This window comes from Xenopus tropicalis, chromosome 3 (genome assembly GCF_000004195.4).
Source record: "Xenopus tropicalis strain Nigerian chromosome 3, UCB_Xtro_10.0, whole genome shotgun sequence".
In the NCBI taxonomy this organism is placed as follows: domain Eukaryota; kingdom Metazoa; phylum Chordata; class Amphibia; order Anura; family Pipidae; genus Xenopus; species Xenopus tropicalis.
Genome location: NC_030679.2, coordinates 49,280,833 through 49,294,383, shown reverse-complemented (window position 1 = coordinate 49,294,383; position 13,551 = coordinate 49,280,833). Strand labels below are relative to the sequence as shown.

The following is a 13,551-nucleotide window of genomic DNA, read 5'->3' as shown; positions in this document are numbered from 1 at the left end:
ACATTGCAACATTTCTAAAAGTTATAAATGTTAATGTCAAAATGTTTGTCTAGACCTAATATTTTCAATATTTTGATCATGATTATTCCCCTTTAATTAAAACAACAGGCAAAAAGTATGTTCAGCACAACCCCTATTCAGCTCAAGTTGAAAAGGGGGTATACACCATCTCTTTACTGCTATTAAAAGACCCTAAAAAATGGCAACTGTATTTCTTTCTCAGAAGATGTGCTGACCTGGGAAAAAACGTAGCAATTTCATTCTCTGGGGTGCCTTTACTGGTCCATTAAGATGTAACTTCTGTACTTCCAATCACAAGAGTTTCAACTAGAAATATCGACTGGTGAAGGCATTAGAGAGTCCCCTTTTATATATATATATATATATATATATATATATATATATATATATATATATATATATATATATATATATATATTAATTTGTTTATCATATGCCCCTATAAACAAAACTTTGCCCCAATTTTCTTTATTACAGAGATCTTTCATACCCTTATTAGTTTGTTGCTCTATACCCTGCATAACTGTATATCCCATACTGTACATGTAACTGTACATGCCATAACTAAATCTGATCTTCCATTTAACTGCCACGATCACCAATCACACTTACAGGCCTTTCTTAAGGCTGAGGATGCAAAGCCATTTTTTAAAAATTAAAATTACATTTTAAAAAAATCCATTAATATCATGCCATATGAATGGGAATCTCACCATGTCGTAATTAGCTAATTAGTACCCCAAATGAGTGTACAGTATTATGAAATGCCTAATGACGCAGAACCAACTAACATTAGTAACATTAGGTGTAGAAATGATAAAATTATAAAAATATAGTTATCAAGAATGGAAGAACCAGGTCTAAACTTCCTTGGAAGGATCAACAGTACATCAAACAATTTTTTTTTAAATTTAATATAAAGATCTTAGTATAAAAATAATGTGTTAATCTTTACAAATTAAATAATGCATCCAAAACAGACACTTGCATTAAGTTCCAAAATCTGCAGCAGTTAGGTGTTTTCCTGCTGTTCTCGAGCTTTCAATCCCAGGAGCTCTGTTTTCAGTTCACCTGGACGTGGTGGAATATCAGGCACACTCTAAAAAAAGAAAAGAAAAAGTATTTACAGTGTAAAAATGCATTCACAGGAACGCATCCGTAGTATTAGAGAGGCTTAAACCTGTTTTTGCCCAAGCCCCCAGCATTACTTACAATTCTTCAGTAGATTAGTGTTTTCATTTGTAATGAGCCTATGAAAGAACACATCGTCCCAAGCCCAGTGTGACCAAATGAAACAGCATGGTCTCTACTCTACACATGGGGTTATATTTGGGCCAAAAGAATATAGACAAGTTTATATGGATTTCTATATAAATGTGTATCGCTTTTAATCAGTGGTTTATTATGTAGTAGTGATGCTGTGTGGTATTGAGAGGCAGTTCCTTAGTACCATTTCTCAACTAAATATATTAATTCGATTAATACAAATATTTTTTCTGAAGCAGACACTTTCATTTCAGTAAGTATGCATATAGTCATCTTTTGTCTTGGCTCCACCCATGCTACTGTTAAATAACAGCCATAAGGGCTATAGCACAAATGGCCAGTCTACTTTTAGTATTTTCGTTAGTGCCTTCTAGTGTTTGCCAAAATGCATGTCTTCTCTTAGGGGCTGATTTACTTACCCACGAACGGGTCGAAATGAGTCCGATTGCGTTTTTTTCGTAATGATCGGTATTTTGCGATTTTTTCGTATGTTTTGCGATTTTTTCGGATTCTTTACGAATTTTTCGTTACCAATACGATTTTTGCGTAAAAACGCGAGTTTTTCGTATCCATTACGAAAGTTGCGTAAAAAGTTGCGCATTTTTCGTAGCGTTAAAACTTACGCGAAAAGTTGCGCATTTTTCGTAGCGTTAAAACTTAAAAGGTGCAATGTTTCGCCTAAGTTTTAACGCTACGAAAAAAGTGCAACTTTTTGCGCAAGTTTTAACGCTACGAAAAATCGCCAGATTTTACGCAACTTTCGTAATGGCTACGAAAAACTCGCGTTTTTACGCAAAAATCGTATTGGTAACGAAAAATTCGTAAAGAATCCGAAAAAATCGCAAAACATACGAAAAAGTCGCAAAATGTTCGTTTTCAAGTCGGAACTTTTCCAATTCGGGTCGGATTCGTGGGTTAGTAAATCAGCCCCTTAGTGTTTCGATAGTATCTGCCATAATTACAGATTTTCCCATTCTTTTCAATAAAAGCATGCGCTGGGTAATGGTGTTTAGACTACTGCAGCTCTTCTAGTAGTATTAAGAGATAAAATTCTAGTTTTTAAAGGAATACTGTCATGAGAAAACATGTTTTTTTCAAAACACATCAAATAATAGAGCTACTCCAGCAGAGTCCTGCATTAAAACAGAAAAATATTTTTTTTTATATTTAGATTTGAAATTTCACATGGGGCTAGCCATATTCTTTATTTCCCAGGGTGCCACAATCATGTGACCTGTGCTCTGATAAACTCCAGTCACACTTTACTGTTGGAGTGATATCCCCCCCTCCAAGCAGCCGATCAGCAAAACAATGAGAAGGTAGCAAGATAGCAGCTCCCAGTAGATATCATAATAGCACTCAATAGTCTGGCTTGGGACTCCTCCAGTTACATGGGAGTAGGAGAAACAGTAGGTTGCCTGAAAGCAGTGTAAGGGCTCTGGCACACAGGGAGATTAGTTGCCCGCGACAAATCTCCCTTGTCGCGAGCGACTAATCTCCCCGAAATGCCATCCCACAGGCGAAAATGTAAATCGCCGGTGGGATGGCATATGCAGCGTCGCGTTTTCCCCGAAATCTCCCCGTGTGCCAGAGCCCTTAATGTGTAGCGATGGCTCTTTCTGAAAGCTCAGACTCAGGCACAATGCACTGAGATAGCTGCCTACACACCAATATTAATTTAGAAATACAAAGTATACCATACCATATCATGACAGTGTCCCTTTAAAGAAGAATTTCAGCTCTTCTAGTGCAAGCAGTGCACTAGAACTGCACTCAATATGTGGCCCCTTCTTTCTCCTCCTACCTCTAAATGAGAGCAAAAAGATAAAATAAGGGGGTGGGTTTGTCAGGGCAGAACAGCTAAATGGTTGGTGTCTAGGGGCCATTTGATAACTGTAGCAGTACCCTGTAATCACACTTACAAGATCTGGTCTGTAATATCTATGAACAACCTCTGCTCCAGCAAACATGGACAGCATACTTGCTCCTAGCATCTTCAGGTAGCGAGGCCAAGAAACTCCAGCTGGCATTGCAGTAAACAAAGCTAAACCAAATACCCTAAAAGATGAAAAAAGAGAGTCTGTAGAAACTAGCAATTATATTAATGTAACATGATACTATTTTATAAAGCCACCTTTAATGCAATAAATACTGGCTGATGCTTGTGTACCTCAATATGAGATGTCTTGCAACACCACAGCAGTGTAAATTTGCACAGCTTCCCGGCCATTCCCTGTACCTCATTCGGACTTGGCACATGCGTGGTTCAGAACTTTACGAAAGCGTTTTGTACCATGCATGCACCATGTCTGAACAGTCACAGGGGATGCGCTGAATGCCAGGGGTAGATGACCTACCCTGCACAAAACTGCTCCAGCCACGTGCCCTTTATACAGAAGGGGTACACCAGACCAGGGTAAGAGGTAAATTATGTAAGTTACTGAGGGGGTCCCTAAAAAATCAGCATTTATGGGTAATGTCCAATGGAACGATTTAGTTGCCCGTGATAGATCTCTGCTACTATGGGTGACTAATCGCTCCAAAATGCCTTTCCACCAGCAACTTATGCAATTACCTGTGGAAAGGCCTAAGCGTTGCTTCGGTTTTCCGAAGTCACACAGTTTCCTCCTACATGCAACTTAAGAAAAATTAAATGATGCATAGGCCTCTCCACCTGTAATTGCCTTTGTTGCCGGCGATTAGTCACCCACAGTAGCAGAAATCTATCGCAGGCGACTAAATTGTTCCTTGAAACATTAGTCTTACAGTGACTTAAGCTTTCTATGTTCTTTAACACTACAGCATGCAATAACATTTTGGACAATTCTATGCTTCATACTTTGTGGCAAGAGATTAAGGAAGGGCCTTTCCTGTCACAGTACTGCGTGAGCAGTAAAGCGAAAAGCCGAACTTTAACAAAAAAGTCGGCTTTTTCACTCTACTGCGCATGCACCGGCCCAGGGATTCTGAAGAAAGAGGAAATACTCTACCCTGTGCTGGAGCGGTTTTCTCCTAACAAGGGCACCAGCCCGGGGTAAAAGGTAAGCGATTCAAGTCACTTGGGGGTGTCTAACATTTTGGCACCCCCAAGTGACTTAGCCTTTCCTTCTCCTTTAAAGAGAACCTGTCAGTTTTCAGTTAACAATAGGAATGTGTTTAGAGTGTTAAGTGTAATGACATACCATAATTTAAAAAAAAAAAAATGACCAAAAGCAGTAGTTTTAAAACTGTGCCCGAGCCGACTTTCTCGAAAGAGCCATCGGAAAAAAAAAAAATAGCTGAACTCTCCCGAGATTACATCTCAACCGTTTAAATGTGCAGGAGAAGAACAGAGAACGAAAAATAGAGGAAGAGAGGTGTTTTTTTTACCGGTAATTATTAGAGAAGTTTACTGTTCTTCAGCCAGCGCTCTGCAATCCCTGCATCCTCCTCTTTAAAAACAGAGGGGTTTCAGTGATACTGCGTGAGGCACCGTTCCCCCCTGCAGCCCCCTCCCTGTGCCTGTGACCGGAGGATTTTCGCTGAGTCCATGTAATGCTCTGTTCCCCTCTGCAGCCCTCCTTGCTGTGCCTGTGACCGGAGCCGGAGGAGTTCTCCCTGTAGCCGCCCGCCTGCCTCTGACCGGAGGAGTTCTCCCTGCAGCCGCCTGCCTGCCTCTGACCGGAGGAGTTCCCCTCCCCCTGCAGCCGCCCGCCTGCCTCTGACCGGAGGAGTTGTCCCTGCAACCGCCCACCTGCCTCTGACCGGAGGAATTCCCCCTGCAGCTGCCCGTCTGCCTCTGACCGGAGAAGTTCCCCTTGCAGCCGCTTGCCTGCCTCTGACCGGAGGAGTTCCCCCTGCCTCTGACCGGAGGAGTTCTCCCTGCAGCCGCCCACCTGCCTCTGACCGGAGGAGTTCCCCCTGCAGCTGCCCGTCTGCCTCTGACCGGAGGAGTTCCCCTTGCAGCCGCTTGCCTGCCTTTGACCGGAGGAGTTCCCCCTGCCTCTGACCGGAGGAGTTCCCCCTGCCTCTGACCGGAGGAGTTCTCCCTGCAGCCGCCCACCTGCCTCTGACCGGAGGAGTACCCCCTGCAGCCGCCCGCCTGCCTCTGACCGGAGGAGTTCCCCTTGCAGCCGCTTGCCTGCCTCTGACCGGAGGAGTTCCCCCTGCCTCTGACCGGAGGAGTTCTCCCTGCAGCCGCCCACCTGCCTCTGACCGGAGGAGTTCCCCCTGCAGCCGCCCGTCTGCCTCTGACCGGAGGAGTTCCCCTTGCAGCCGCTTGCCTGCCTCTGACCGGAGGAGTTCCCCCTGCCTCTGACCGGAGGAGTTCCCCCTGCCTCTGACCGGAGGAGTTCCCCCTGCCTCTGACCGGAGGAGTTCCCCCTGCAGCCGCCCACCTGCCTCTGACCGGAGGAGTACCCCCTGCAGCCGCCCGCCTGCCTCTGACCGGAGGAGTACCCCCTGCAGCCGCCCGCCTGCCTGCCTCTGACCGGAGGAGTTCCCCTTGCAGCCGCTTGCCTGCCTCTGACCGGAGGAGTTCCCCCTGCCTCTGACCGGAGGAGTTCTCCCTGCAGCCGCCCACCTGCCTCTGACCGGAGGAGTACCCCCTGCAGCCGCCCGCCTGCCTCTGACCGGAGGAGTACCCCCTGCAGCCGCCCGCCTGCCTCTGACCGGAGGAGTACCCCCTGCAGCCGCCCGCCTGCCTCTGACCGGAGGAGTACCCCCTGCACCTGCCCGTCTCTGACCGGAGGAGTTCCCCCTGCTGCTGCCCCCCTCTGTGAACGGAGGATTTTCAATTAAACTGTGTAAAGCTCTGTTCCCCAGCTGCATCCCCCATTCCCCAGCTGCACCCATTAGGAAGGCACCGGGTAGGAGATGCAGCTGGGGAACAGAGCCTTACACATTTTAACAGGTTTAATTACTGCTTCTGGTTATTTTTATGAAAAAAAGTTATGGTATGTCATTACACTTAACACTCTAAACACATTCCTATTGTTAACTGAAAACGGACAGGTTCTCTGCTGCCTTGTAGCATTGGAGTCCTGAGTTTTATTCTTACTACATGCAAACAATCTGCATTGATTCCTCCCACTCTCCTGAAATATATAGGAAGGTTAAAGAGGACACACAGGGTCATCTTCGTCTTCTTGTATTATAAGTATAAAAAGCCCTCCACTTTTCATGGAATATATACTGCCCCAGAAAAGAATGGTTTAAATTGTGTTTTACCTTGTAAAATGTGATTGTATATGAGCAGCAGCACCAACCTCTCTACTCTGTGTCCGGGCTGTCTCCCACTACACAGGAAGTGATCCCAGCCTTGAGTGGCATTCACAACTGTCCAATAGCAGCCCAGGTCCCGCCCTCTGTCTCTCTGCAAACTGTGTTACAAGAACAACTACGTGTTTTTCTCAGACTCTGAAATTCTAATGTGTCTCATTTATTAGATCTTTCTTTCCATGAATTTTAGATGCACATTTTTTACTGAATAACAGATTCCTATGTTACATGGCCCCTCAGTTAAATGCCTCCTGCTGTCAGATAGTCAGATAGTCAGGAGGCACTTAAAAAGAACTACTATAGGGTTGGCACCTTTTCTGAAAAACATGGCGTCTAACATAATCTTACCAGCAAACTGTCAGCACAATAACTGCCTTTGTCCTTGAATGGAAGCATATGTAATTCTGTGACAGCTAGAAGCCCACCATGCTTTCTTCTCATTATCCAGCAGCACTTATCAGGTGATGGAAGGATTGCCACCTGTCCTTTTTGCCCCTTTAGCCTTCCAGGTTAAAACTACCTGTCCGGATTTTTTAAATTTAGAGATCTGGACACTACTTTCAAGTTAATGGCATGGCAATCGCTGATTGTCACCTCATAATCCTGCCCCATGATTTAATAAGCACACCCCCAAATTGTCACCTGCTCCACCCATGTTGTCACCCGCCCCTGATGTCATGCACCTAATTCCCTGCCCAGACTCCCAAGTCAAAAAAAGGTGGCAACCCAAGTAGATGGACCTCTAGTTGTCCTTTCATGGCAATCACCTGCAGTTAAGGTTGCAGACAGTTCTTGTTGTGAAACAGCTGGATGAGAAGTGCAACAGCTTCTATCCAATGTTAATAGGAGTTGTCCTATGGTAGCTGGAGGATGGATTCCTAATGTGTTCTACTGAATATTGACAAAAAACATGTTGGCCATCAGTGACTACTCAAGGGCAGGGTCAGACCCAACCCGACCCTTGCCAGCGCTCCCCCGGCCGACGGTGTTCCTCCCCTGACACGTTAAACTTAATATCATTTAGATATTATATGCACCTGCAGTCCCCCAGTCCAACCCTGCTTGAGGGCCACTTGCTCACCTGTAGGAACATGCATTTTTTCATCATTCAGTAGCATATATGAGGCAGTGGCCCTCCAAATGTTACAGAACAAGAATTGACTGCACCCTTTGCTGGAGGTGGTTGCTGCTCAGAGACAGCTAAAGGGCCACCTTATGATATTAACAAGAAAGTGTGTTCCTCTATGTGAGCAGATGGCCCTCCAATTGTCACAGAACTACAACTGCTTTTATCCAAGGCTGAAGGCGGTTGTTCTGTGGCAGCCGAAGCACCAATTAGTTACAATAGTACATACAGAGGTGGCCCTCTAGGTGTGAATAAATCACAGTTTGCTCAATCTAATGTTGAAGAGAGTTGTGGCTAAATGAGAGCAGGAGGATCACATTATACTGTAATAGCCACTGCTTTAATGGGGAGGCATGTCCAATAGGAGGCTGTAGAATGAAGACACAAATATTAAGGGTGAAGACACACAGAGCTGCATAGTAGCAGCTAATTTGCACAGATACTAAATGAAAAAAAATACTCTGCCATGGACAATACTGAGAACTGCCTCTGCTAAAACACATGTAATAATCATTGTCGATTTTAGTAGCCACGACATGTAGCTGCTACTAGTAGCTAAGGGCTCTGGCACACAGGGAGATTAGTCGCCCGCGACAAATCTCCCTTGTCGCAGGCGACTAATCTCCCCAAAATGCCATCCCACCGGCGAAAATGTAAATCACCAGTGGGATGACATACGCGGCACCGCAATTTCCCTGAAATCGCGGAAGTTTTCCTCTTTGTCACGGGCGACTAATCTGCCTGTGTGCCAGAGCTGTTCGCGACTAATCTCCCTGAGTTGCCTTCCCCTGCCATCCCACCGGTGAAAATGTAAGTCGCCGGCGGGATGGCACACGCTGTGGCGCGATTTTGCGCAAATCGACGAAGTTGCCTCGTGCGCAGAGCCCTAAAGGTGTAGTTTATATTGTTATCAAACCTCTAGTGCCTTTACTGATACATTTTAGCATGTACAGATGTAAAATTGGGGGTTTAATTACTGACTATATATGAAAAAAACCCTTTAATTAAGTGCCACGTAAAAACACTGCACAAGACGACTGAATACTGATTTATTATAGATGTACCATCACCTTCAGATCCTGAGAACATATCAACCTGGAGGAACACCAAGAAAGCAGAAACAAAGAAACCCTATCTTGTTCCTGCATCAGATTTATTTTCTTTTCCATGCCTCTATCAGCCTTTATCTCAGCTTCCCATGTTTAGCAGGGACAAGGTGAAACTGGAAAAATAAGTTAACACTTTTGCCCCAAATGAAACCAATTATTTTCTTTCCGCAAATAATGTAATAAAATACAGTATATCCCTTGTATGTACCATGCAATTAGTTTATGTCCCTTTCATCAATACAAACAGCAGCCTGTTAAACAATGGTACCAACTCCAGCCCAGTATGAGTAATACTATTGATGTTGCACTTTCTGGCATCTAAGCAGTGTTGGCATAAGTACTGCTAGCAGGGCTTGGGGCAGCTTGGGGACACACTTACAGCAAAGTACCCAGTATTTAAAAATATAAGGATATTAAAAATTACCAAGGAGTTTCATGACCATATGATAGTTACACGGTCATATTACGAGGTACATAATATTATACATTTGTGTGTGGGGAGGTGGTGAAGAGGAAACCAAAGTAGACTTGTTTTTTACAAAATCTAGATAAAGTTCTCTGCCCAGCAACCTTATGGGCAATGACACATGGAGCTTCTTGTAGCCAGCTACTTGTCTTGGCTACAAAATAGACAATACTGTTAACTGTTAAAAACTGTTTATTGTTAATACTGTTAATTGTATGTACAATTACTTAATTAGATACTGTTAATTGTCTGTTTTAGCAGAGACAATTCTCAGTATGGTGTTTTGTAGCCGCAACAAGGAGCTGGCTACAAGTAACTCCATGTGCCATAGCCCTAAAAGGTCAAGTATCAGCTGTATCATTGCTGTACAAAATACCTTGATTCAAGCTTAGATTTCAAGTTATAAAGAGAATAAAACCAGAGTAAAGGTGGCCACACACATGGCGATTTTAGATCTTTCGTGCGACCATCGGTCGCACAAAACATCGTACAATGCGCCACTAACCGTTCAGGGCTGAAACGGCAGATAAGGAGGTAGAAACAATAGATTTCTACGTCCTTCTGCCGATTCAGCCCTGATGGCAGATTTTGCTCAGGCGCCTTCTATGCCGCCCGATCAAATCTTTAAACCGGCCCGATCGATGAGTCGACCGATATCAGGTTTCGAGGTTTCGTATGATATTATCGGTGCGTGTATGGCCAACTTAAGATGTGCTGTTTTTGGGATCCTATTATAATACTTCAGGCTTTGACTACACAGCCCTTTGAGCCATTGAAGGCAGTAGATCTTGAATGGGTCTCCTGTAAAAATGTATTTTTATTGGCAATAACCTCAGAAAGAAGAGTGGGAAAAATACATGCTCTTTTTGTCTTCATGTAACACATATGGCAAATTCTTTAGGTTACATGTATTTCAGCCAAACAAGCCACCTTTGGTCATTCTGTTCATTTAGTTGTTGCTGTAGTAGAATAAATGTTTGTTTTTTTTCTTATTCCACCCATGTTTTCTAATTGGGTACTAGGTGAAATACCATTGTTGTCCACTGCCATACAGAGTATCAGGAAATTCTATCATAATAACTATGATTGGGCACCCCCCTGTGATTGTACCATTTCTTTTTCCTTTGAGGGCATTTCTTTATAACCAAATTTTTTTTTGTGTAAATTTCTGCGTCTGTACTATTGTTCTTGTACTGTATACCATAGAGCAGGACAACTTCTGGCCTCCACTATTACCATTAAAATGATACCCAGATTTCAGTTGCTGATATTTTCAAACAATACCTTGCGCAGGTAAAGGATATGTTATCCTAAATGCTTGAGACTTTTCTGTAATTTGGATGTAATTTGGAACATACTAAAAACATTTAAACAACAAATAAACCCAATAGGATGAAACATAGTCACTGTACCATCAAGTAAAAGGTGATGTTTTATTATTAAAGAGAAAAATAGTAATTAAAAAAAAAAAAAAATATATATATATATATATATATTTGCTTCAAACAGACTCTATGAGAGATGGCCCACCCATAACCTGAAGCTTTCTGCTTATCAGGTTTTCAGAACTATCTTATTGGGTTTATTTATTCAATAAATCAAATAATAATTAACATAGTAATTATTTTTAAGTTTCAGTTTTAGAAAAAACCCTTGGTCCCAAGCATTCCAGATAATAGATTTCATACCTTTACTTCATCACACTCATCAGCTTATGTTAAAATGATTGTTTATAAACCTTTAAAAAGGTTTTTGATGAAGATGGAGCAACACCAGTCAATCAGCTTCAGCAATATAATCATTGGGTTAACAGTCAAGTACTACTTTATGGCAAAGTACTTTATAAGAAGGGCAAAAAAAAGTTGCGTTCAATTAGGAACAGAATGTAGCATATCTGCCAAAAAATAGTTCTGTAAAAAATGTAAACTTGAACCTATTTTACTATTTCATAACTAAAAATATTGCTTTTTGTTTTGTAGCAAACAATATAGGGTTTGTAAAAAATGAAGACATAAAGTAGCCCCTTAATTAACACTAGGTGGCACTGTAAGCTTAAGGATAGAACCCTGTTATATGGTTGCTAATTCAAGCACATTATGATTTGGTACCAGTTATGTTACAAAAAGCATCCAAACGCTAATTCTTAAATTCCTGTGTGTCAAGATAATCTATATATGCATGTTGATCCAAACCAGTGGTTCTGAAACAATGGGGGAAGCCCCACTCGGGGGGCTTAGAGCAGTGGCAGAGGGATGAGAATTGAGGAAAATGGGCATTTGCACTTCTAGATACACCTGAAAGCTCAGCTTGAAAGTCAGTTAAGGTGAGATTTAGGGTAAATATGTATTTGCTGTCATAGATATGCTTGGAACTGTGACTGATGCACCAATATTCTCCTGTGCTTTACTAATTTAATGAGCTAAGTGTGCCTTTACCAAAGGCTGCATTTTAAATAGGCCATTGGACGACATCAAAGGTTGGACCTTCGAGTGGGGCTTGAATTAAAGTTTGATAAGCACTGGTCTAAAGTGAAGTTATTTCCGGCCCATTTCTCAATTACTAGCTACAAACTAAACCACCCCTAGACCACTAAAGTTAGAAGGTGTTATGGGAATATATATGGAGACTTACATGATGTGTTTACTTAATGTGAATATTCTGTAAGCAAACTCCCCTTTAGTTTATTCTGTTTGTGTCCTAATCTCTCTACTATTTTCCACTGTATACCAAACCATAGAGACACACAAACGACCCATCTCTGTTTATGCACACATGGCAAGATCCCTCATACTTACATGGGGAAACCATAAAGGAGAACAAGACCCTAACAATTAAAATGTTTAGAAATTACATATATTACATACTAAACTTAATGATCCAGGCCTCCAAAATTGTCACAGCAGTTTACCATCTTGGATTCTGTTTGGAGGGTCAGTGACACTCACATACTCTGAGTGGGTGTTGAAAAGCTAAACTTAGGGGTCGTTGCAGCACAGACAGTTGCACTTTACATATTGGATGTAAGTTGTGACTAATATTTTCAGTGAGGGGATGTCACTGCAGCATCACTTTACAATCAGCATTAAAAAAGCACAAGTGTGTGATCAGCTGTATCATTGCTGTACAAAATACCTTGATTCAAGCTTAGATTAGATTTCAAGTTATAAAGAGAAAAAACCCAAAATAAGATGTACTGTACTATGGGATCCTAATATAATACTTCAGGCTTTGACTACACAACCCTTTGAGCCATCGAAGACAGTAGATCTTGAATGGGTCCCCTGTAAAACTGTATTTTTATTGGCAATAACCTCAGAAAGAAGAGTGGGAAAAATACATGCTCTCTTTGTCTTCATGTAACACATATGGCAAATTCTTTAGGTTACATGTATTTCAGCCAAACAAGCCACCTTTGGTCATTCTGTTCATTTAGTTGATGCTGTAGTAGAATAAATGTTTGTTTTTTGTCTTATGCCACCCATGTTTTCTAATTGGGTACTCCTAGGTGAAATACCATTGTTGTCCATGCAGTGTATCAGGAAACAGAAAATTCTATCATAATAACTATGATTATTATGACCCCCCTGTGATTGTACCTTTTATTTTTCCTTTGAGGGCATTTCTTTATAACCAATTTTTTTTTTTGCAAATTTCTGCGTCTGTACTATATACTATATATACTATGGGGCTGATTTACTAAGACACGATTTCGAATCCGAATTGGAAAAATTCCGATTGGAAACGAACATTTTGCGATTTTTTCGTATTTTTTGCGATTTTTTCAGCGTCTTTACGATTTTTGCGTAAAAACGCGAGTTTTTCGGCGTCTTTACGATTTTTGCGTAAAAACGCGAGTTTTTCGGCGTCTTTACGAAAGTTCCGCAAAGTCGCGCCTTTTTTGTAGCGTTAAAACTTAAAAGGCGCGACGTTTCGCGCAAGTTTTAACGCTACGAAAAAATCGCGACTTTGCGCAACTTTCGTAAAGACGCCGAAAAACTCGCATTTTTACGCAAAAATCGTAAAGACGCCGAAAAACTCGCGTTTTTACGCAAAAATCGTAAAGACGCCGAAAAAACCGCAAAATTACCGATCATTACGAAAAAAACGCAATCGGACGCATTCGGCCCGTTCGTGGGTTAGTAAATGTGCCCCTATGTATACCATAGTGCAGGACAACTTCTGGCCTTCAGTATAACCATTAAAATGATACCCAGATTTCTGCTGATGATATTTCCAAACAATACCTTGTACAGGTAAAGGATATGTTATCCTAAATGCTTGAGACTTTTCTGTAATTTGGATCA

The 13,551-nt window shown here is 42.1% G+C and overlaps 2 protein-coding genes across 3 annotated transcripts; both read right to left on the bottom strand.

The window, feature by feature from the left end:
- Positions 1 to 916: 916 nt before the first annotated feature.
- Positions 917 to 6,633, bottom strand: c12orf73 (chromosome 12 open reading frame 73). 2 transcript variants are annotated; one of them, XM_002938077.5, is made up of 3 exons: positions 6,534 to 6,633; positions 3,210 to 3,345; positions 917 to 1,120 (listed from the first exon to the last, which is right to left on the bottom strand). In XM_002938077.5, the coding sequence occupies exons 2-3, from the start codon at positions 3,315 to 3,317 to the stop codon at positions 1,034 to 1,036; spliced, it is 195 nt and encodes a 64-aa protein (XP_002938123.2). In that variant the 5' UTR covers positions 3,318 to 3,345; positions 6,534 to 6,633; the 3' UTR covers positions 917 to 1,033. The 2 variants fall into 2 exon arrangements, with proteins under 2 accessions (XP_002938123.2, XP_004912957.2); XM_004912900.4 differs by having other exon boundaries at positions 6,496 to 6,603.
- rtl9 (retrotransposon Gag like 9) lies at positions 4,421 to 6,488 on the bottom strand. Its single transcript, XM_018092225.2, has one exon. It carries the CDS (start codon positions 6,118 to 6,120, stop codon positions 4,738 to 4,740), a length of 1,383 nt encoding a protein of 460 aa, XP_017947714.2. The 5' UTR covers positions 6,121 to 6,488; the 3' UTR covers positions 4,421 to 4,737.
- Positions 6,634 to 13,551: the final 6,918 nt, after the last annotated feature.

Bases quoted from the DNA above. Each gene is read 5' to 3' on its own strand.
- c12orf73 (XM_002938077.5), bottom strand. From the start codon at position 3,317: ATGCCAGCTGGAGTTTCTTGGCCTCGCTACCTGAAGATGCTAGGAGCA. The intron at 1,121-3,209 runs GTAAGTGTGATT...TTCTTTTTTTAG, and splicing joins GATATTACAGACCAGATCTT to AGTGTGCCTGATATTCCACC.
- rtl9 (XM_018092225.2), bottom strand. From the start codon at position 6,120: ATGGGTGCAGCTGGGGAATGGGGGATGCAGCTGGGGAACAGAGCTTTA.